This window comes from Scyliorhinus torazame, chromosome 11 (genome assembly GCF_047496885.1).
Source record: "Scyliorhinus torazame isolate Kashiwa2021f chromosome 11, sScyTor2.1, whole genome shotgun sequence".
NCBI classification, from domain to species: Eukaryota; Metazoa; Chordata; class Chondrichthyes; order Carcharhiniformes; family Scyliorhinidae; genus Scyliorhinus; species Scyliorhinus torazame.
In genome coordinates this window covers 207,092,050-207,117,508 of record NC_092717.1, presented here as the reverse complement: position 1 = coordinate 207,117,508, position 25,459 = coordinate 207,092,050, and the positions used below count along the sequence as shown (strand labels likewise).

The 25,459-nt window shown below is 48.8% G+C and overlaps 1 protein-coding gene across 2 annotated transcripts in view; it reads left to right on the top strand.

Moving 5' to 3' along the window:
* col22a1 (collagen, type XXII, alpha 1) overlaps positions 1 to 25,459 on the top strand; it is a 481,125-nt gene that overhangs the window by 113,549 nt on the left and 342,117 nt on the right. For both annotated transcript variants that reach the window (XM_072468265.1, XM_072468266.1), the window contains exons 4-5: positions 10,085 to 10,159; positions 11,938 to 12,037. In XM_072468265.1, coding sequence (XP_072324366.1) covers positions 10,085 to 10,159; positions 11,938 to 12,037 — 175 coding nt within the window. The remainder of the gene's footprint in view (positions 1 to 10,084; positions 10,160 to 11,937; positions 12,038 to 25,459) is intronic.

The following is a 25,459-nucleotide window of genomic DNA, read 5'->3' as shown; positions in this document are numbered from 1 at the left end:
ATCCAATGCTATGGAAACCTGTACAAAACACTTATAGTCCGGTTAATCTGATGTTCCACCCTTCTCTCAGATGTGAACCGATTCTATTTACGAGTGATTTGTGGAAAAGGGTGATGATAGGGGCACACACCCTCTGTTGGGAAATAGTATTTGGTGAGGGAGGATCTTAACATGACTAAGAAAGTGGTTAAACGTGGAATCCCGAAATTCCTTCTCTGGAACCTCTGCAATGATTTTGGCTGGATTTAATTTTTGTTTCAGCAGCTGAAATATCTGAATCAGTGCAAAGCTCCTTGTAATGTGTTTTATTTGATGGGTGGGGAAGCAGAGCAAGTTTTAATTTTAACTTAAAGGTTTGTTTTATCTTAAAGTTTAAAAATATGCACCAAGTCATCCCATGCATCTCTCACAAGTCAGGCCTTTAGCATTGATGCCACAGTGGACACCACACCCTTATGGTGGGTTGGTGCCTGAGGTCATCGTGTGTTCAGTGTGCACAAGGATCAACAGTATGATTCAGACTCACTTTCAGCACGAAGCTCATTGAAATCCCAGTATGCAATCATTAATATGTGATAAAGTTTCTGAAAAAAATGCTCCCTAAGTTAAACATGCATATGAATTGCGCTTCAAGAAAGTAAGCCTCTTGCTTTTAGTTGCTTTTAACGTGGCATGGTAGCACAATGGTTAGCACTGTTGCTTCACAGCACCAGGGAGCTGGGTTCGATTCCCGGCCTGGGTCACTGTCTATGCGGGGTCTGCACGTTCTCCCTGTGTCTGCTTGGGTTTCCTCTGGGTGCTCCAGCTTCCTCCCACAAGTCCCGAAAGATGTGCTTGTTAGGTGAATTGGACATTCTGAATTCTCCTTCTGTGTACCTGAAAAAGCACCGGAGTGTGGCGACGAGGAGATTTTACAGTAACTTCATTGCAAGCCTACTTATGACACTAAAAACAATTATTATAGTTGAACCTTTGGCCTGAATGTCACCATGGGCATCAGGACTCTGAAGTCAGCAATGGGACTATAGTGGGACATGGATAGGATGGATGTGAAGGAACCTTTCCCCTTAGTAGAGGGGTCAATAACCAGGGGACATAGATTTAAGGTAAGGGGCAGGGGATTTAGAGGGGTTTGAAGAAAAACCTATTCATGCAGAGGGTGGTGAGAGTCTGGAACTCACTGCTTGAAAGGGTGGTGGAGAAGGGAACCCTTGCAACATTGAAGAAGCATTTTGATGAGTACTTACAATGCCATAGCATACAAGGCTATAGGGCATGTGCTGGAAAATGGGGTTAGAATAAATAGGTGCTTGATGGCCAGCACATACACAATGGGCCGAAAGGCCGCTATTATGCTGTAAAACTTTATGAATCGCTGAGTTATTTTCCCAGAGGCAGCTTCTTATTTGGTCATCTGCGAGACCACCATCCAATTTGGAATCTCAGATGGGCACCTGATGCTGCCAGCTTAATCAGAGGGTTAGCTGCTCTGAAGCCTCACCAGCGCCATTGGCAGAGGTGGTCACTGCCAAGATGAATCAGGAAAATATAAGGACATGCAAGCTAATATATATGTCAATCCCCAGGCAACACCTTGTTTCTTCAAGGCCAGGTCGGTGCCTGAGGTACTAAGAGAAACGTAGAAGTAGAGTTGTGTAGATTGAAAAACATGAGAATAATTCAGCTGTCCATCTTTCTGAGTGGGCTTCACCCATTATCCTAATTGTCAAGCAAGACCAAACTATACGTTTATGCAGTGACTACAAACTGACGGTCAACAGAGCAACAAATTTGGACAAGTACTCCATTCCCAACATCGATGACGTGTACACCAAGTTAGCAGGAGGCAAGTCATTCACCAAGTCAGATGTGAATTATGCCTATTAGCAGTTGGAATTGGTCAGCACATCAAGCGGGTTATGTGACAATCAATACTTCCCGTACCAGCCTCCCCGAACAGGTGCCGGAATGTGGCGACTAGGGGCTTTTCATAGTAACTTCATTGAAGCCTACTCGTGACAATAAGCGATTTTCATTTCATTTCATTACAGAGGCCGCTACCTGTACTCCTGGTTGCTTTTTGGAGTTTCACCCACATGTGCCATTTTTCAGTGAACCGTAGAGAGTCTCCTGCAGGGACTTCCAAATGTGGTTGCATACTTGGATGGTGTCCTCATCACTGGATCGACTAAAGCTGAATATTTAGCCAACCTGAGGAAATGCTGAAAAGATTTTATCTGACCCTGCACACCCAGCAAATGTCATTAATGGTTTGCAAAGAGCTATGGGCATCCTTATGGACACACCTTTTTATCTGAAATTTCTTGGGAAGGAGAAAGTCAATCATATCAAGAATGGCAGGCAATATGTTGATGCTATGGGCGGGATTCTCCATCTCCGTTCGCCAGGTGACCGGAAATTCCCACCTGAGGTCAATGGACCTTTTATGGTCTGCGTCCCGCCCGTGGCGAGCTTGCAGCGGGCAGGGGGGAAGAATCCAGTCTTGTGTTACAGCTTCTCACATTCTTTTTTTAAATAAATTTGACGCCATGACAACCACCCACAAGTAATCCTCCCACCCAGTTTTTTAAAAAATTTAGAGTACCCAATTCATTTTTTCCAATTAAGGGGCAATTTAACGTGGTCAGTTAACCTACCCTGCACATCTCTGGGTTGTGGGGGTGAAACCCACGCAGACATGGGGAGAATGTGCAAACTCCACACGGACAGTGACCCAGAGCCTGGATCGAACGTGGGACCTCGACACCATGAGGCAGCAATGCTAACCACTGCGCCACCATGCTGCCCGTAGCTTATCCTATTCTACCACCCATGTGTTTAAAGTCAGGTTCCTTATTTGGTGCGTGCACCCTGACCCTCCAGGGTAGGACCGCCAGTTATGATGATGACAAAGACATTACATTTTTATGTAACAGCCTCAAGGGGTAATTGGGCAATTAGTCACACAGAGCAAAGATCAATACTCAGGCTTCCAGCGGTTGTCTGAAGTTCAAGATTTGCAGTCAATCCAATAATAGACAATAAACCACAGGCGATGGACCTTTTGTTTCTTGACCTTCTACTTACTGTTGAGAATTCTCAATCATCGCATCAAATTTGTGCTTTATGTCTACAAGCTCCTCCTTTCCTTTGTACTTGCCATGAGTGTGGATGGGCATCTAGGATAGGCCCTAAACATCTGATTCATCCAGTCTGTGATTTATCATTGCCATTAGTTCTGTAGTTGTTACACTTTTGTTACGAGTACCTTAATGACTCACTATTGGGAGGACAGAATTGGGCGACAAAAGCAAACACAGCTTGATGTTATTTTAATTAATTTGAAGTAATTTTCACTGAGCAACAGAAGGAAGTAGATTTTCCTTCACACGGATCTTACAAAAACGGTTGGATTTCTTCAGTTCAAATCCTTTCTCCCCTCCATTGGGAGTGCCAGCTATTTAAGGATCTCAGAGCACTGACAAATTGGTCACTTACAAATTCAAAATGCCAAGTTGATAGCCAAGTTGGTGATAAAGTATCTGTTAAATTGTGGATTAATATTTTTTAGAATTTAGAATTTACAGTGCAGAAGGAGGCCATTCGGCCCATCGAGTCTGCACCGGCTCCTGGAAAGAGCACCCTACCCAAGGTCAACACCTCCACCCTATCCCCAGAACCCAGCAACCCCACCCAACACTAAGGGCAATTTTGGACACTAAGGGCAATTTAGCATGGCCAATCCACCTAACCCGCACATCTTTGGACTGTGGGAGGAAACCGGAGCACCCGGAGGAAACCCACGCACACACGGGGAGGATGTGCAGACTCCGCACAGACAGTGACCCAAGCCGGAATCGAACCTGGGACCCTGGAGCTGTGAAGCAATTGTGCTATCCACATTGCTACCGTGCTGCCTATTTAACAGATTATTTGCAGGACTGTGCTTTAAACCTAATACTTGATATGGTACAGTGAGTCAGTCGACTATTTAAAAATGACAGCTGTGTTCTTTTTATAATTCCCAACACTTACTGAGAATTGCAAAAGTACAGTCAGCAGGTGTGTGTTTGCGATTCTTCAGTCAGTGTATGTGAACAGCACCATTGTTTCACCTCTGAAACACTACCCGCAGTCTCCCTTCTCATTTATCAAACTCAGATCAGAGCCATTATGAGGAGGGTGTCAATATTGGTGCCAATTTATGTTTATCTGTACTGAGTTGCTCTGCACAAGCTTTTGGGGAGGTGATGTCACTTGTCTATTAATCCAAAGACCCAGGGTAATGTGCTGGGGACCCCTGTTCAAATCCCATGCTGGTGATGGTGAAATTTGAATACAATAAAATCCATAATTAAAAATCTAATGATGACCATGAAACTATTGTCGATTGTCATAAAAGCCCGTCTGGTTTGCTAATCATCTACAGGGAAATAAATCTGGCATCCTTATATAGTCTGGCCTACATGTGACTCCAGAGCCATAGCCTGCTGGTTGACTCGTAAATGCCCTCTAAAATTACCTCGCAAGGCATTTAATTCAAGGGCAATTGGGGATGGACAATAATAAAGAAAAAAATAAAGGTGTAATATATAAAATAAGCTAAAATCAGCAGATAAATGTTGAGCATAGTAATGGTACACACCAAGTGACATACTGTAGGAAAGGGAAGATACCATCTGTAATAACCTGCACGGGACACACCCAGCTGGGGATGATTGTTTCCCCCATGCTTATTGGCACAGGGAGCTCCCTCACTCTGGGCAGGGTAGCTTGGAAAAAAGTTTGACCAGTGCGTAGCCGATCAAAAAGGAGAGAGGACCCAGTGAGGTGTAACCTGGCCTTTAGTAGATAATATTGTTGTCAAATAAACGTCTTTACTGCAACTCGAGGTGGACTCCCCATGCCTTATTAAACCATCCAACACTTTGGAATTCAATTGGAAAACAACACATAATGTAAATGGTCATGATTTTATTCATCAGTTGTGTGTGAAAAAAAAACAGCCTTGTTCCTGTAACTGGTGGCATTGCAGATCCAGGAAGAGAATGGCACCTCTAATGAGGGCGACACGGTGGCACAGTGGTTAGCACTGCTGCCTCACAGCACCAGGCACCCAGGTTCAATCGCGGCATCAGGTGACTCTGTCTGCATGGAGTTTGCATGTTCTCACCATGTCTGCGTGGGTTCCCTCCGGATGCTCCAGTTTGCTCCCACAATCCAACCACAAGTATCTGCTGATTTTAGCTTATTTTAAATAATATTACACCTTTATTTTTTTCTAATTCATTCAAGGAATGTGTGTGTCACTGACTGTGCCAGGATTTATTGTCCATCCCCAATTGCCCTTGAATTAAATGCCTTGCGAGGTAATTTTAGAGGGCATTTACGAGTCAACCAGCAGGCTATGGCTCTGGAGTCACATGTAGGCCAGGATAGGTGGGGTTATGGGATTATGGGGATAGGGCAGAGGGAGAGGCCCACGTAAATTACTCTTTCAGAGGGTCGCTGCAGACTCGGTGGGCCGAATGGCCTCCTCCTGAATTCTATCATTTTACTCTATGTTTCTATGTGGTTGTGAAAAGGGAGCCAAGGTTCATATGTGGCTTTATAGTAAAAGTGGTTACTTATCACCTGCTTCAGAGATGGGGCAGCATGGTGGCATAGTGGTTAGCACTATGGTGTCACAGCGCCAGGGTCCCAGGTTCGAGACCCACTTGGGTCACTGTCTGTGCGGAGTTTGCATGTTCTCCCTGAATCTGGTGGGTTTCCTCCAGGTACCCCGATTTCCTCCCACAAGTCCCGAAAGACGGGCTATTAGGTAATTTGGACATTCTGAAATCTCCCTGAGTGGACCCGAACAGGCGCCGGAATGTCACGACTAGGGGATTTTAACAGGAACTTCATTGCAGTGTTAATAGAATGAAATTCTATTATGGAGAATCCAAGTGATTATTCTTCCATGCTTGTGTAGTAAAGCCCTTGACCAACTGCATGAGGGATATCCTGGTCTGGTGAGGATGAAGGAATTTGCACATGATTATTTTCGGTGGCCAAGATTAGATGCTCAAATCAAAGAGAAAGTGGGACAATGACAGTACTGTGCAGAAGTAAGAAACACACCACCACTGAAACCATTACATTCATGGGAATGGTTGACACAGCTGTGACAGAGAATACACATCAACTTTACTGGTCCAGTGGAGGGTCACATGTTCCCAGTGAATGTGGATGCCCACTCTAAATGCTGTAAGTTCTGATCATGAAATCCATAACGACAGAACAAACCATTGAGAAGCCAGACAAAATATTTGAAAGATTATGTGGTGAGTGAAAATGGCACTCAGTTCACTTCAAAGCAGTTCAAGGACTACTTGAAGTGAAACGGTATTCTCCACATTAATTTAGCACTGTACCATCCTGCAACAAATGGTTGACCGAATGTTTGTTCAATCATTGAAACATTCCATCAAGGCATCAAAGGACTAAGGTACCTCAGGGACTAAGAGGCATCCTGGACAATTCCCATCCACCACCACTCTCCTCCGCCTGGCTGAACTTCTTCTATCTCTCAACAACTTCTCCTTTAACCCATCCCATTTTCTCCAAATCAAAGATGTAGCAATGGGTACCCGCATTGGTCCTAGCTACGCTTGCCTTTTTATGGGGTATGTGGAACATTCCTTCTTCCAGGCCTACCCGGGTCCCCTCACACAACTCCTTTACTGTTACATTGATAACTATTTTGGTGCCACTTCATGCTCTCATCCGGACCTGGAAATAGTCATCAACTTTGCTTCCAGTTTCCACCCCTCCATCACTTTCACGTGGTTCATCTCATACACTTCCAAACCCTTCCTTGATCTTTCTGTCTCCATTTCTGGCAATGGACTATCTACTAATATCCACTACAAGCCTACCTATTGACTCCCACAGCTATCTGGACTACAGCTCTTCGCACCCTACACCCTGTAGGACTCCAACCCTTTCTCTCAGCTCCTTCGCCTCCGTCGCATTTGTTCCGGTGATGCCACTTTCCAAAATGGAGCTTTGAAAATGTGTTCCTTCTTCCTCAACCATGATTTCCCACCTACAGTTGTTGACAGGGCCCTCAATAGTGTGCGGTCTATCTCCTGCGCCACTACCTTCGCCCCCTCCCTCCCTCCCACAACAAGGATAGAGTCCCCCTCGTTCGCACATTTCACCCCGCTAGCCTCTGTATATCCTCCGCCATTTTCGCCAGCTCCAGCGTGATGCCACCACCAAACACTTCTTCCCTTCACTCCCTCTGTCAGCATTCCGCAGAGACCGTTCCCTCCGAGATAATCTAGTCCACTCCTCCACCATACCCAACACCTCTCCCATCACCCATGGCACCTTCCCATGCAGTTGCAGAAGGTGTAACACCTGCCCCTTTACCTCTTCCATGCTTAACATCCCAGGCCCAAAACACACATTCCAGGTTAAGCAGCGTTTCACTTGCATCTCTTCCAATTTGGTCTATTGCATTCGCTGCTCCCAATGTGGTCGTCTCTATATTGGAGAGACCAAATGCAGACTGGGTGATTGCTTTGCTGAGCACCTTCGGTCTGTGAGCATTCAGGACCCTGACCTTCCCGTTGCTTACCATTTTAACACAAGACCCTGCTCCCATGCCCACATGTCTGTCCTTGGCCTGCTACAATGTGCCAGTGAAGCTTGACGCAAACTGGTGCAACAACATCTCATCTTCCGGTTAGACACGCTACAGCCTTCCAGTCTCAACATCGAATTCAACAACTTCAGATGATTAGCTCTACCCCACCTCGATCCATTTGTTTTCATCCCATTTCATTTTAACTGTTTTTTTACCATTTCTTTCTGTCTTGTCTTTCTTTATATATATTCACCGCCCCCCCATCTTATCCGCCTTTTGTTACTCTTTCTCCCCTTTACTTCCCCCTGCCCCTCCCCCACATCTACATCTGTCACAGTTTACCCTCTGATGTTAGTTTCTCTGCAGTTTGGCCTTTCACACCTTGTGTTCTTTCTGGGGACTGCCATTAGCACTCTTTCCCCTTGGTTTCTGTGGCCATTAGCAGCCCATTTCCCTGGGTTTCTGTGGCTATGACTCATCTTTCATTCTCACTCCACAGTATAAATATTTCCCACTTTCTCTGTCTTTAGCTTTGACAAAGGGTCATCTGGGCTCGAAACATTAGCTCTTTTCTCTCCCTACAGATGCTGCCAGACCTGCTGAGATTTTACGGCATTGTCTCTTTGGTTATTTTAAAGGACTAAGGTACATTGCAAGTAGAGTAAACAAATTCCTTCTGACAGGAATACCGCACACTTAACAACGCAGAGTTCATCAGCAATGCTACTGTTCAAGAGGAAACTGCGAACACAGTTTAATTTGTTAATATCACTTGATACTTCTGAGATTGTCAAGCGAAAACAACAAGCACCGATTACTCTCAGAGAACAAAACTCTACACAGCGAGTAGTCAATCAAGGAGAGCGAACGCCAGCCAGAAGCTACACCATCAGCGAGAAATGGGAATCTGTTGTGATCTTAGAAAGGACAGGTCCAATATCATACGCCGTACAGATGGATGATGAAAGAGTTTGGTGATCTCAAGCTGATCAGCTACTAGCTTCACAAAGTGAAATCCCTGAAATTTCTCAAGAAGTATTTCCCCTGGAAAATTTAGAGAGCGGTACTTCGGCACACAGAGAGAAGTGCAGATTCTGTTCCTGAGGCCTTCCCAATATCATAGAATTTACAGAGCAGAAGGAGGCCATTTGGCCCATCGAGTCTGCACCAGCTCTTGGAAAGAGCACCCTACCCAAGTTCAACACCGCCACCCTATCCCCATAACCCAGTAACCCCACCCAACACTAAGGGCAATTTTGGACCCTAAGGGCAATTTATCATGGCCAATCCACCTAACCTGCACATCTTTGGACTGTGGGAGGAAACCGGAGCACCCGGAGGAAACCCACGCACACACGGGGAGGATGTGCAGACTCCGCACAGACAGTGACCCAAGCCGGAATCGAACCTGGGACCCTGGAGCTGTGAAGCAATTGTGCTATCCACAAGGCTACCGTGCTGCCCATATCTATAGAGTAAAATGCCAGAAAGTACCACCTACTGAAGGAACAGGGAACACTTCCAAGTTTGCGAATAGTCAGGTCCAGAGCTTTGAATACAACCCAAAAGGAATAGACTTCTACCTGAGAGACTTCTTAAGTTGTATATATGTACAGAGAAAATGCATAATTGGGTCTGTTGTAAAAACATTAAGTAGTTGTCATTATACTAAAGTAGAGAGTGGGGTGTTATGTACCATAGAATACATCCCTAATGGTGGGACATCACGTGATCTGTAGTAACAACGGCAGTGAGTATTTGCACAGGCTTTAGTTCTCCATCTTCATTGTATGAGCATTGTGTTTGTAAGAATCCAGAGTTTGGGCAGCTCCATACCTTTTCTCTTTGTGGCGAAGATATAAAGATATAAAACTTACCCTGCAAACATCCCCCACCAATGCAATGATGTGCTTCTTGCTATCATGTTAAAAGCACTCAGACTTTGTAATCTTAAAAGGACAGGTCATCTTAAACACAGCTCCGTCTTAACAGCAGGATAATACATCATGCGTTACAGTAGTCCTCTGAAGAAGAGCCATATAGACTCAAAATGTGAACTGTTTCTCTCTCCGCAGATGCTGCCAGACCTGGTAGGTTTTTCTAGCATTTTTTGTTTTTATTGCAATAGTGCTCCGGTCATTATAAGGGGCTGTTTAGCACAGGGCTAAGTCGCTGGCTTTGAAAGCAGACCAAGGCAGGCCAGCAGCACGGTTCAATTCCCGTACCAACCTCCCCGAACAGGCGCCGGAATGTGGCGATTAGGGTCTTTTCAAAGTAACTTCATTTGAAGCCTACTTGTGACAATAAGCGATTTTCATTTCATTTCATTTTTTCATATAACAGATCATTCAATTTGAAGGGAACAATGTTGCTGGATTCTACAATAATGTTCTGTTGAAGTATTCTGGCATTATATTTTGAGTAACATTTTATTCTTTGTTTCAACAGATGTGCTGTGTCCCAATCTGAAATTGGCAGGCAGTCAATACAAATTACAAAATAAAGTTTCAGCTAACATCCCAGGTATGTGAGTTTCATATTATAGACACATCTGGGTACATTGCAGATAGTCTTTTTTTGACATACACAACAACCAAACATCATGGTTATGAATTTTCAAACCGAGCTCCTAAGAAGCCTGAACAAGTAGAATATTTCCATGCTATATATTAACCAGCTGGGGGTCGAGTTTCTGTGTTGGGTGCTTTGGAACATTGCGCTCAAATTGCACTTTCACAGGTTAAATATTCACTGGCTAGGTTGGAGTTTCTGCTAAAATTTATTTGCCTAATGACAACCATAAATACCTCCATGAACCAATGCAAGTGGGCAGTGTAATGGACCATAATTGTTTATTTTCTTTCCATTCTAATGTTCTTTTGATATATTGAAGAGAAGTAACGTGGCGCAGTTTTATTAATATATCGGAAAATGGGTTTATCACCAAAAATAAGCAAAAGGGTGTCCAGTCCTCCAGCTGAGAGTAACCTGATTTCAAATCACTGAAATGATACTATACTGAACCATTCAACACCTTCATTGGTGCATTTCAGTTACTTTGGCCAGAATTTTAAGTTGCGTGGGCAGACGTGCGCCCAACCTGGAAGCGCACAAAATTGTGCCAAAAGACATTAAGTGTGTGTCCTGATGTCATCGCGCATAATTTCAGACGGAGGGCACATGAAAGTCGGAATCGCGCTCACTGACAAGCAAGCAGGCAATTTAACCTATTAAGGGGTCAAACGAATGCAATTTTATACGGCCCGTCTACCTTTACGGTTGGCGGGCGGTCAGAGTGGCCAGACGTCAAACTCAATCCAGGGTGGGAGGAACTGTCCGGACTGAAATAAAATGTAAAAAGGTGTCTGGGGAGTGAGTTTTGTGTTTGAACGTGCTGCCTGGGCATTCTTTGCTTAGTTTTTCCAATGCAATTAATTTTTTTTTGTAGGCTGGCAGCTCCCTGAGACAGCTCTGCAGCGTCTGTCCCCCTGAAGGAGTACATTAGAACTGGCAGCCCACACCCTCGCTTTTCTCAGTGTGCACCCTCTACCCCCCCCCTCCCCAGCAGCGCTCATCCTCTTCCAATATACGTTTCACACTGGCTGCCTGTTAATTGGCCAGCCAGCATGAAATCGCATTCGAGGGCCACCCGTGGCCGGAAGTGCGTTTTGTGCCCACATCCGCATCTGTAAAATGTGCACGTCCAACAGGCGAAAAATTCATTTCTAAGCAAATATTATACTTTTTGATATGCAAATACTTAGACAAAGTGATTACTATTGCCTGTGCACCTCTGCAGAGCTTTTCCAAACCATTACAATTAGCATAACATCCAGGACAAAGCGGCCCGCTTATCAATTTCTTCTTTCACCAAAATATTTTTCACTCTGCCCAAATGGAACTCTTCTGTGCGTCAAGTGCTTGACAACTCTACTTCAGATGATGGAAAAGATGATAAAACATATCAGGGATGCAAGTGGTCTCCATCCGCAGTGTGAAACAGAACCAACAGCCTGTTCTACACTGTGCCAGCTTTTATTTTTCACTGATTTGGAAAATATTACCCAAAATCTTTTTTGAATTTCAAACCAAGTAAAAGTTGACAATGAGACAAAGAAATGAATCTTCAAGAATAGTTTGAACTACTGTTCTGTGAGCTTCATTGGAAGGAAGATCAGGCGCAGTCCAATACTGGCTGCTGATTCGCAATGTTTTGAACTGCTGGCATCGACCAATTTCACCCCGTCATTTAAAAAAAAATCTTCATAACGTCAGTGTATTTTTTGTGGGTATTCAAACAGGTTTTGACCTGATGGAGCAGTTCCGTGTGAAAAGCATTATCGGAACGAAAGACGGAGGATTTGTTCGACTTGGAACGATGCCCGTTGTTCAGATGACAAAGTAAGTGACAAAATGCACTGATGTAGTGCGCCTGAAGTCATCTGGGTTCTGTACAAACCAGACTATTTCATTCCATTCCACTTTTCTTTATTCCATTCCACATTTCTCTGCTCCTGTCGACTGCACTCCAGTCCACCTTGTTCCACTCCAGTCCAGCCCACCTCATTCATAGAAACATAGAAAATAGGAGCAGGGGGAGGCCATTCAGCCTTTTGAGCCTGCTTCACCATTCCCTTTGATCAAGGCAGATCATCCACCTCAAGTGCCTAATCCCACCTTCCACCACATCCTTTGATCCCCTTTGCTCCAAGTGCTATATATCGTTGCTTCTTGATAACATAAAGGGCACGATCTAATGAAAAAAAAAGAGTTCATTCTGGGTGGGATGAGAGCCACTCTATTTCTGGGGAGCCTCAACGGGCAATACCCTACCGACGCTGCACTCAGTCGCATTTCCTGCACTGAGGATCTTCACTCGTCATTGGAGGAAGAGATTGAGGCACCACTTTTAAATGGCACAGCGATCTCTCGAACCCCCGAGGAGACCCCTGGAACCCCCAACATCCAAACTCACCTGTTGGGGGCTCCTGGATCCACTCGCACCCCACCTGATACGGGCAGGGCCCCCGCCCCCGGGCCCGATCCCCAGTACAGACAAAATGCCATCTGGGCACCTTGGCATTATCACCTGGGCACCCTGGAAGTGCTGGGGTGGCATTTGGGTGGCACTGCCAGTGTGCCCAGGTGACATTTCCAGGGTATCAGTCTGGCAGTGCCAAGGTTCCCATGTGGCATCAGCAGTGCCAGGGTGCCACCCTGCCCAAATACCAATCACCCAGGGCCCTCTGATCGCCTGGAAAACCCTCCTAAGTGCCGTTCTGCCTGGTCCCTATTTGTAGACGCCGGTGCTAAACGGCACCCAGCTGGGGTCTCTTCGGCAAGACTGGTAGTCCCCAGGAGTCCGTTCGATCTGGCGTTGTCAGAGTTCAGTGACCTTTTAAGCTCACTTAACTCTTCCATTCTAGGTCCTGCCCATTGTGGGATCCAGATCGCATTGTCTCGCGAGACCTAATTAGATCATGAGAGGTGTAACTACCATTGGGGATCCAGGCAGAGGCCTCTCCAGGGATGTACCAGCCACATCCCATCCCAATTCCACCGGGATGTTGCTGGTAAATCACACCTACAATGTTTTGGCCTGAACTATTTACTGTGGTAACGAATTCCACAGGCTGATCACTCTCTGAGGGAAGAAATTGCTCATCTCTGTCCTAAACAGTTTACCCAGTATTCTCAGACTGTGACCCCTGATTCTGGACTCCCCACCATGGGAACAACATTAGAGTTATAGAGTCAAAGATTCATACAGCACAGAAAAGGCCCTTCAGCCTTGGGATTACAAGTGCACATCAAAATACTTCTTAGCTGTTATGAGGGTCTCTGGCTCCATCACCCTATCAAACACCCACCATCCTCTGGGTAAAAAGGCTTTTCCTCACTCCTCCTGCCCCTTATCTTAAATCTATGCCTCCTGATCTTTGAGCTTTCCATCAAGGGGAAAAGTTTGTTCTTGTGTACATTCTCTATGCCCCTCATCATTTTCTACATGCAATCATGTCCCCCCTCGGTCTCCTCTGCACAAAGGAAAACAATCCAAGTCTATCCAATCTCTCGTCATAATTAAAACTCTCCAGCCCAGACAACTTCCTGGTAAATCTCCTCTGCACCCTTTACAGTGCTATCACATTCCTCCTATAATGTGGATTCCAGAACTGCACACAACGGGCGGGATTCTGCCAGCTCTGCGCCGGGACGGAGAATCCCGGCGAACGGGCCACGCCGCCCCGACACTGGCACGCGATTCTCCACAATGCGGAGAATCGGCGCCATTGGCACCGGGGTGGTTGGCGCGCCGCCGGTTGCGGGCCACTCTATGCGGCCGGCCCACTGATTCTCCGGCCCGAGCAGCCGAAGGAAAAGAGCCGAGTCCCGCCGGCGCCGTTCTAACCTGCTCTGGGCCAGCGGGACCTCAGCGTGCAAGGGTCGGGTGGCGATCTGTGGGGGGGGGGGGGGGGTGGTTCCGACCTCGGGAGGGAGCCTTCGATGTGGCCTGGCCCGCGATCGGGACCCACCGATCGGCGGGCCGGCCTCTGTGGCTGGGGGCCTCCTTTCCTATGCGCCGGCCCCTGTAGCCCTGTGCCATGTTGCGTCGGGGCAGGCACGTTGAAGGAGGCCACTGTGCATGCGCTTGTTGGCGCCAGCGCAACTGCGCATGCGCAGATCCCGCGACGCACATTTCACACCGGAATCAGCAGCTGGAGCGGCGCGAACCGCTCCAGCGCCGTGGTGGCCCCCTGTAGGGGCCGGAATTAGATGTGGGAGCGGCCCGTTCATGCCGCCGTAAAACGCGACGGCGGTTGCGACGGCATGGACACTCTGCCGCGGGATTGGAGAATTCTGCCCAATATTCCAGCTATGGCCTATTTAATGTTTTACACCGCTCCAGCATAACCTCCCTGCTCTTAAACTTTATGCCTTGGCTAATGAAGGCAAGTACATCATATGCCTATCTAACCACTGTATCAACCAGCTCTGCTAACTTACTTGACCACTGTACATTCACACCAAGATCCCTCTGAACCTTGGTGCGTTCCAGGGTCTTGCCATTTTCCATGTATTCCCTTGCTTTGTTTGTCCTGCCCAAGTGCATCACCTCACACTTATCCGAATTGAATTCCATTTGCCACTGATCCTTCTTTCACCTAACCTGTCTAGTCCGGTTAGAATTTTACTCCATTCCAATGCGCTCAACTGAATATCCAGAAAACTCTATCAGCATTATACTCAGCAGAAGCCCAACCCAGCACAACGTTCTTCATTGGTCTTCACCTCACTGAACATCATTTCACTCCACTACTCACCACTCAGTGCATAGAAACCACTTCCTTGCACTCTATCCCATTAGACTCCAGTGGATGTAGTCCACTGGAATCTACTATGCTGTAAATAAATATCACTGCACACTACTGTGCTCTGTTGAATGCTATTGCAATGCACTGCTCTGCACTACAAAATACTGAGTAATCAGTCGGCACCCCAAATATGCCATTCCTGGTGCAAGTCATGTATTATGTGCTGAACAGAAGCCAGGCATCTTTCCTTAGGGACAGAGAGAAAATCAGAAGAAATGTCTGACATATGTCTTTCAGCATCTGGTCTGATGTGACAAAGGTGAAGTCTCAACAAAGGGGTGGCACGATGGCACAGTAGAATACCACTGCTGCCTCACAGAGCCAGGGACCCAGCTTCAATTCTGGCCTTGGGTGACTGTCTGTATGTTGTTTTCACTTTCTCCTGTGTCGACTTGGGTTTCCTCCGGGGCTACACTTTCCTCTCACGTGCCAAAGGTGCGTACGTAAAGCAGGTTACAGGGATAGGGCGGTTGATGCACGATCAATTGCACGAAGACTAATGTTGGGTACAACTGTGGCTTTATTACAGTCAGATGTGTGGCCTCCTGCCGCAGCTGGCGAAATTGCAGGGCACTAGAGGTCATACATATTTATACAGTTCTCCGTGGGCGGAGCCAGCCGGTAGGAGCTACCGGCGAATCTGCAGTGCAGGTCCTACCTTACATCTCCTATTACAGTGGTTGACCACATTCACCTCCTGTTAAAAATGAGTCTGGCGGGGGTGACGTGAAACTATATACAATTAGTGCAATTCTGTACAGTGGTAGGGAAAGAAAAGTCCATGTTGACGGTCCGGAGTCCGTCAAAAGGTTCAGCCGGTCCGGTGCTTTGGTGCTTCGTTGGGAGCGGCATAACGGTGGCGGCGAAGTCGGTGCTGGCAGTGGTGGAGGTGGCACCGATGGCGGTGCTGATGCTGGCCAGTCATCGGGGAACTCCGAGAGCCTGCCGAAGTCCTCTTCGTCCTCTTGTGCGGAAAAGGGGAGGGGGGGGAGTGGTCTGGTGGGGTCAACATTGGCGGCGCGGTGGGAGGTGAGGGGTGGCGCATTGGTGGAGGGGGGGGGTGTTGGGGTGGAACCTGACGGTGCCAGGTCCCTGAGTGAGACAGTATCTTGGCGGCCGTCTGGGAACTCAATGGAGGCATATTGAGGGTTGGGTTGGAGTGGAGCAGGTGAACCCTGTCCACCAAGGGGTCCGCCTTGTGGAGTTGAATGTGCCTACGGAGAAGGACCGGGCCTGGAGCAGCGAGCCAAGTCGGGAGCGACACCCCAGATGTGGACTTCCTGGGGAAGGTAAAAACACGTTCATGGGGTGTGTTATTAGTGGCGGTGCACAATAGTGACCGGATGGAGTGCAAAGCATCGGGGAGGACCTCCTGCCAGCGAGAGGCTGGGAGGTTCCTGGACCGTAGGGCCAGCTGGACGGTCCTCCAAAACGTCCCATTCTCCCATTCTACTTGCCCGTTTCCCCGGGGGTTGTAGCTGGTCGTCCTGCTGGAGGAACTGATGCAGCTCATCGCTCATGAATGAGGATCCCCTGTCAATGTGGATGTCGGCGGGGAAACCGAACAGAGCGGAGATGGTGCTGAGGGCTTTGATGACGGTGGCAGATGTCATATCGGGGCATGGGATGGCGAAGGGGAATCTGGAGTACTCATCGACCACACTGAGAATGTACGTGTTACGGTCGGTGGAGTGGAGGGGAGGGGCCCTTTGAAATCCACGCTGAGGCGTTCAAAGGGGCGGGAAGCCTTCACCAGGCGTGCACGGTCCGTCCGGTAGAAGTGCGGCTGCACACCGCACAGACCTGGCAGTCCCTGGTGACTGATCTTACTTCCTCTGTGCAGTGAGAATGTTGGGGGTTTACTACAGGCCTCCCAACAGCCAGCGGGAGATAGAGGAGCAGATAGGTAGACAGATTTTGGAAAAGAGTAAAAACAACAGACTTCAACTTCCCCAATATTGACTGGGACTCACTTAGTGCCAGGGGCTTAGACGGGGCGGAGTTTGTAAGGAGCATCCAGGAGGGCTTCTTAAAACAATATGTAGACAGTCCAACTAGGGAAGGGGCGGTACTGGACCTGGTATTGGGGAATGAGTCCGGCCAGGTGGTAGAAGTTTCAGTAGGGGAGCATTTCGAGAACAGTGACCACTGTTTTAGGGTCAGTTTTAAAGTGCTGGTGGACAAGGATAAGAGTGGTCCTAAGGTGAATGTGCTAAATTGGGGAAAGGCTAATTATAACAATATTAGGCGGGAACTGAAGAACCTAGATTGGGGGGCGGATGTTTGAGGGCAAATCAACATCTGACATGTGGGAGGCTTTCAAGTGTCAGTTGAAAGGAATTCAGGACCGGCATGTTCCTGTGAGGAAGAAGGATAAATACGGCAATTTTCGGGATAACGAGAGATATTGTAGGCCTCGTCAAAAAGAAAAAGGAGGCATTTGTCTGGGCTAAAAGGCTGGGAACAGACTAAGCCTGTGTGGAATATAAGGAAAGTAGGAAGGAACTTAAGCAAGGAGTCAGGAGGGCTAGAAGGGGTCACGAAAAGTCATTGGCAAAGAGGTTAAGGAAAATCCCAAGGCTTTTTACACGTACATAAAAAGCAAGAGGGTAGCCAGTGAAAGGGTTGGCCCACTGAAGGATAGGCAAGGGAATCTATGTGTGGAGCCACAGGAAATGGGCGAGGTACTAAATGAATACTTTGCATCAGTATTCACCAAAGAGAAGGAATTGGCAGATGTTGAGTCTGGAGAAGGGTGTGTAGATAGCCTGGGTCACATTGAGATCCAAAAAGACGAGGTGTTGGGCGTTTAAAAAAATATTACGGTAGATAAGTCCCCAGGGCCTGATGGAATCTACTCCAGAATACTGAAGGAGGCTGGAATGGAAATTGCTGAGGCCTTGACAGAAATCTTTGGATCCTCACTGTCTTCAGGTGATGTCCCGGAGGACTGGAGAATAGCCAATGTTGTTCCTCTGTTTAAGAAGGGTAGCAAGGATAATCCAGGGACCGACATGCTGGTGAGCCTTACATCAGTGGTAGGGAAATTACTGGAGAGAATTCTTCGAGACAGGATCTACTCCCATTTGGAAGCAAATTAACATATTAGTGAGAGGCAGCATGGTTTTGTGAAGGGGATATCGTGTCTCACTAACTTGATAGAGTTTTTCGAGGAGGTCACAAAGATGATTGATGCATGTAGGGCAGTGGATGTTGTCTATATGGTCTTCAGTGAGGCTTTTGACAAGGTCCCTCATGGTAGACTAGTACAAAAGGTGAAGTCACACGGGATCAGGGGTGAGCTGGCAAGGTGGATACAGAACTGGCTAGGTCATAGAAGGCAGCGAGAAGCAATGGAAGGATGCTTTTCTAATTGGAGGGCTGTGACCAGTGGTATTCCGCAGGGATCAGTGCTGGGACCTTTGCTGTTTGTAGTATATATAAATGATTTGGAGGAAAATGTAACTGGTCTGATTAGCAAGTTTGCAGACGACACAAAGGTTAGTGGAATTGCAGATAGCGATGAGGACTGTCAGAGGATACAGCAGGATTTAGATTGTTTGGAGACTTGGGCGGAGAGATGGCAGATGGAGTTTAATCCGGACAAATGTGAGGTAATGCATTTTGGAAGGTCTAATGCAGATAGGGAATATACAGTGAATGGTAGAACCCTCAAGAGTATTGAAAGTCAGAGAAATCTAGGTGTACAGGTCCACAGGTCACTGAAAGGGGCAACACAGGTGGAGAAGGTAGTCAAGAAGGCATACGGCATGCTTGCCTTCATTGGCCGGGGCATTGAGTATAAGAATTGGCAAGTCATGTTGCAGCTGTATAGAACCTTAGTTAGGCCACACTTGGAGTATAGTGTTCAATTCTGGTCGCCACACTACCAGAAGGATGTGGAGGCTTTAGAGAGGGTGCAGAAGAGATTTACCAGAATGTTGTCTGGTATGGAGGGCATTAGCTATGAGGAGCGGTTGAATAAACTCGGTTTGTTCTCACTGGAACGACGGAGGTTGAGGGGTGACCTGATAGAGGTCTACAAAATTATGAGGGGCATAGACGGAGTGGATAGTGAGAGGCTTTTCCCCAGGGTGGAGAGGTCAATTACTAGGGGGCATAGGTTTAAGGTGAGAGGGGCAAGGTTTAGAGCAGATGTACGAGGCAAGTTTTTTACACCGAGGGTAGTGGGTGCCTGGAACTCACTGCTGGAGGAGGTGGTGGAAGCAGGGACGATAGTGACATTTAAGGGGCATCTTGACAAATATACGAATAGAATGGGAATGGAGGGATACGGACCCAGGAAGTGTAGAAGATAGTAGTTTAGTCGGGCAGCATGGTCGGCACGGGCGTGGAGGGCCGAAGGGCCTGTTCCTGTGCTGTACATTTCTTTGTTCTTTGTTCCTCGACGGAGTAGGGCAGATTGCGAGCTTTGACCAGATGGGACAATCGAGTGACCCCCCGGGTGACAAAGGCTGTCGTGTAGGGCCCGGAGTTGGTCCACTTGTGCGCTGGCACATGTACCTCGGGAGAGGGCGTCTAGGGGCACGTTGAGTTTACCGGGGCAATACAAGATCTCATAATTATAGGTGGAGAGCTCGATTCTCCACCGCAAGATTTTATGATTTTTGATCTTGCCCCGCTGTGTTATTGAACATGAAGGCTACCGACCGTTGGTCCGTAAGGAGAGTGAATCTCTTACCAGCCAGGTAATGCCTCCAATGCCGCACAGCTTCAACGATAGCTTGGGCCTCCTTCTCGACGGATGAGTGTCGAATTTCAGACACATGAAGAGTGCGGGAAAAGAATGCCACGGGTCTGCCTGCCTGGTTTAGAGTGGCGACAAGGGCGACGTCTGAAGCGTCGCTTTCTACTTGGAAAGGCAGTGACCCGTCCACTGCACGCATCCTGGCCTTGGTGATCATAGATTATCATAGAATTTACAGTGCAGAAATAGGCCATTCGGCCCATCGAGTCTGCACCGGCTCTTGGAGAGAGCACCCTACCCAGGTTCAGCACCTCCATCCTATCCCCATAACCCAGTAACCCCACCCAACACTAAGGGCAATTTTGGACACTAAGGGCAATTTATCATGACCAATCCACCTAACCCGCACATCTTTGGACTGTGTGAGGAAACCGGAGCACCTGGAGGAAACCCACGCACACGGGGAGGATGTGCGGACTCCGCACAGACAGTGACCCAAGCCGGAATCGAACCTGGGACCCTGGAGCTGTGAAGCAATTGTGCTATCCACAATGCTACCGTGCTGCCCCTAAAATAATGATCACTTGTTGTCATAAGTAGGGGTCAATGAAGTTACTGTGAATAGCCCCTAGTCACCACATTCCAGCACCTGTTCAGGGAGGCTGGTATGGGAATTGAACCCGCGCTGCTGGCATTGTTCTGCACTACAAGCCAGCTGTTTAGCCCACTGTACTAAACCAGCCCCAGTGATGTCTGCTCTGATGCGGGCGAAAGCATGTTGTGCCTCGACCGCAAGGGGGAATTGGGTGGACTGAATGAGTGGGCAGGCCTTGTCCGCATAGTTTGGGACCCACTGAGCGTAGTAGGAAAAGAACCCCAGGCAGCGTTTGAGGGCCTCGGAGCAGTGGGGGAGGGGAAGTTCCATTAGGGGGCGCATGCACTCGGGGTCGGGCCCGAGAAGTCTGTTTTGGACTACATAGCCGGGAATGGCTAACCGGGTCGTGCTGAACACACACTTCTCTTTAGTCAGGTTGAGAAGAGTGACAGTGGGGAGGAATTTATCGAGGTTGGCATCGTGGTCCTGCTGGTCATGGCTGCAGATGGTGACATTATCTAAGTACGGAAAGGTGGCTCGCAAACCGTACTGATCGACCATTCGGTCCATCTCTCTTTGGAAGACCGAGACACCATTTGTGACACTGAAAGGGACCCGAAGGAAGTGGTAGAGGCAACCGTCTGCCTTGAAGGCAGTGTATGGCCGGTCCGACTTCCAGATGGGGAGCTGGTGGTAGGCGGATTTCAGGTCGATTGTTGAGAAGATTCGGTACTGCGCAATCTGATTGACCACATCAGATATCCGTGGGAGGTGGTACGCGTCGAGCTGCGTGTACCGATTGATGGTCTGGCTGTAGTCCATGACCATCCTGTGTTTCTCCCCAGTTTTAACCATGACCACTTGGGCTCTCCAGGGCCTCAATAATACCCTCCTTAAGCAGCCGCTGGACTTCGGACCTGATGAAGGTCTTGTCCTGGGTGCTGTACCGTCTGCTCCCAGTGGCAACGGGCTTGCAATCCACAGTTAGATTGGCAAAAAGGGAGGGGGGATCGACCTTGAGGGTCGCGAGGCTGCAAACGGTAAGGGGGGATAAGGGCCCGCCGAATTTTAAGGTGAGGGTCTGGAGGTTGCACTGGAAGTCCAGGCCCAACAGGAGTGCAGCGCAGAGATTAGGAAGGACATAGAGGCGGAAGTTACGAAATTCTACACCCTGGACCGTGAGGGTGACTGTACAAAAGCCTCGGATCGGGACGGAGTGGGATCCAGAGGCTAGGGAGATCCTTTGATTGGCAGGGTGGACCACGAGGGAGCAGCGCCTTACCGTATCTGGGTGAACAAAGCTTTCGGTGCTCCCAGAGTCCAGCAGGCACGAGGTCGCGTGGCGGTTGATTTTAACCGTCGTCGACGCGGTGGCCAGGTTGTGCGGGCGAGATTGGTCCAGCGTCATCGAAGCGAGCTGCGGGTAGCCATCGGATGCTTCGGGTGGCGAGCAGAGGGTCGGTGCAGATTTGATTGACCAAATAGCCTCCTTCTGCATTGGGATTCTATTCTATGATTATATGTCTACCCTTTTGGTAGGGGATAGTGTAAAACGTATTCCAAAAGGAAATGATGGAAGAGTGTGGATTACATTGTGAGCTGTACCCTGGCCTTTTAAAACTTTGAGCAGTCACCCAGACTGATAGGATGAAAATCTGCATTGGATGTGGGCTCAAAAAGCCCCTATAATTATTCTGCACAGCACTGAAACCAGGGCCCGGATTCTCCCAAAATGGGACTATGTCCCTACGCCAGCGTAGAAATGCTTGCTGGAGATTCCTATAAAAAAGATCAGCCAATTCACTCACCTGCAGGGGGCTAGCAGGGACCCAGAGTGATTCACACAGTTTTAGCTGCGGATACGGGCCCCCGCACTTCCAGTTTTGAGTCCGCGCATGTGCACGGCGGCGGCCTCCAGCGGCCGCGCCGAACGCCAAGACGGACTCGGACCGTGGAAGCAGATGAAGAATGTAGGCCCCTCCGATCGGCCACGCGCCCAAAGATCCGACCGCCCCGATCTTTCCCCCGGCCACCCATAAAGGCCCCCCCCCCCCCCCCCCCGGTGTCCGATCCTCCCACCTCCCACCAGAGCAGCCGCGGACTGAGTCTGCATCCGCCACACGAGGGGCGTCATTCTCCGACCCCCCGCCGGGTCGGAGAATGGCCGTTGGCCGCCGTGAATCCCGCCCCCGCCCCCGCCGAAGTCTCCGGTACTGGAGATTGGGTGGGGGCGGGAATCCGGCCGCGCTGGTTGGCGGGACCCCCCACTCAATTCTCCGGCCCGGATGGGCCAAAGTCCCGCCCAGAAATTGCCTGTCCCGCCGGCGTAAGTCAAAGCTGGTATTTACCGGCGGGACCAGGCGGCGTGGGCGGGCTCCGGGGTCCTGGGGGGGGGGGGGCGCGGGGCGATCTGACCCCGGGAGGTGCCCCCACGGTGGCCTGGCCCGCGATCGGGGCCCACCGATCCGCAGGCGGGCCTGTGCCGTGGGGGCACTCTTTCCCTTCCTCCTCCGCCACGGCCTCCACCATGGCGGAGGCAGAAGAGACTCTCCCCACTGCGCATGTGCGGGAAACTTTCAGCGGCCGTTGACGCTCCCGCGCATGCGCCGGGAAACTGTCAGCGGCCGCTAACGCTCCCGCGCATGCGCCGCATTTCCGCGCCAGCTGGCGGGGCAACAAACGCCATTTCCGCCAGCTGGCGGGGCAGAAATCCCTCCGGCGTCGGCCTCGCCCCTCAATGTTGGACGTGAAGCATTTACTATAGCAAAGGTGCCCTGGTTTCCTGTCCCTGTGGTTTCATACCATGGAGTGTCACAAAAAAGTCAATACAAAACATCAACTATTTGTATTTATATAGTACCTTTAACTACTGAGATGTTGAAGGTGCTTATATATTCATAATAATTCTCATTAACTGATACATATATCCAATTGCTAATGAAACACATTTTGTGTTCTACAGGGACAGAGGGACCTGGGAGTTCATGTGCATAAACCTTCAGAAATGACAAGACATGTTCAAAGAGTAGTCAGCAAAGCATATTGATCAATTTCCTTTTCAAGTCATTCACCATCTTCACTTCCACCACCCTTGTAAGGCAGTGAGTTCCAAGCCGTTACTATTTGCTGCCTAATAAAGTTCTTCCTCACATCTTGCCCAAAACTTTAAATGTGTCCCCCAGTCAATCATCCAATAACAGCTTTTCTTTGACAACCTTATCTAAGCCTGCCATAATCTTTTACGCCTCTATCAAAATCGCTCCTCAATCTACTTTGCTCCGAGGAAAACAAGCCCAGCTTCTCCAACCTGACCTTCTGGCGATCATCCCTCATCCCTGGAGGCATTCAGGTAAATCTCCTCTGCACTCTTTAATTGTCCGCACATTCACCCTACAGTGTAGCGGCATGAACTGGACACGACAACACAAGAAATAGGAGCAGGAGTGGGCCACATCGTTTAATACGCCAGCTCCGCCACTCAGTATGAACATGGCTGATCTCGAGCTTCAATTTCAGTTTCCTGCCCGCTCCCATATCCCTTAATTCAGCTCGAGACCAAGGGTCTGTCTATGCCAGACTAGAATGTATTCAATGATGGAGCATCCATAACTGTCTGGGATAGAGAGTTCCAAAGATTCACAATTCTAGTTGTGGCCTAATCAGAGCATCTTAAAAGTTCAATGTAACTTTCCTTGCTTTTGTGCAGAGTACCTCTATTTAGGAAGCAGGGGAGAGGGGTGGGATGGGAAAATCTCAGTCAATATGAGTGCAGCTTTCGTCACCGACATGTTTAATGAGGCAATGCGTGACCATTTACTGGCCGTGTTTGATCTGTCACTGCAGATACGATCTGCCTGCTGCATCTAAAGCCCTGAAGTGCAGTGAGGATTATAATTGTAATGGGCTCTAATTTGTTAGTTTAGAAATGAGAGGCTTAAAGGTTTTGTTTTGTCTTTTAGAACAAATGAACAAGATTAAAGCTGACACATTGAGCTCAATGAGCAGTAGTGGAAACAAGTTTATGGATACGATTTGATGGCGTACTGCGCTTAAGTGAGAAGACAACAAAGCCATGAAATTGCGGGAGAGCCCAAAATCGAGAACCGCACCGTGCGCCAGTCTGTTTGCGAACTAACTGGCCGCTCCCAATGGAAAAATCACGATCCTGCATTAGTGGGGCAAGAAACCAATAATCACCATTTAACTCCAATCTCCATACAATTAATGGGAGTGATTCTCTATCTAGGGGCCTCCCATGATCTAACGGGCTCTCCAGCAAGTGGGCATGCGGGCGCCGAATAGTAATCTTTTTTAAAGACCTGAAGCTGGCGGAAGGGCTGCTGCGAGGACCCGAGGAGGTGGATAGCCATCTTCACTCCCGGTCAGTGAGCCCGGGGGCACTAAGGTTGGTGCCTCAGTGCTCGGACGGGGGAGCCTCCGGGGGGCCAGTCTCGGTTGTCGGTCGCCATCGGTGAGGAGTTGGGGGGAGCACAGTGAGGGGGAGGAGGGGTGTGGCAACTCAGGACCAGGTCTGGGCTTGCGGGGGGACGATGGGGATCTCAGAGCTCGTGGGTAAGCCATGCCAACCCTTGGATCTCTGTGGTCCTGATCCGGGGGCAACCCCAGCCCCTGCTCACCTGCCCTATGACCACCCATAACTCCCACTGACCACGGAGGTTTCTGGTTGAAGGTTATTGCTGATTGGAAATTGGCAATCATCGTTTAAGTGAGCACTTCACACCCCTCAGGCGGATCCCCGTAGGTGGGTGTGCCATGTAGCATGTGGGGGTTATTGCCCCACAGACCTGGTTAGGGTAATGTTACGTGCGAGTACCTGGAGCACAGGGTGTGGGGTCCAGTGAGCAAGATCGAGCTCGAGCTGCCCCTACATTATCTGGTTCTGCCAGCCCTGGTGACAGAATGGTGTCAATGCCCTCAGCGATGTTTCTCAGTAACTGGGATATGCTCTGGAGTGCCCTTGCAATGCCCACCTGTGACTGGGACACATCCCCCAGCGACTGGGACATGCTCTGCAGCCCTTTGGTTATGCCCAGCTGAGGCTGGGACATGCCCCGCTGCATGTCATCAAGGTCTGCCTGGTACTGGGTCAGACACACTGGCAAGGCACCCAGCCATGGCCTTCACTG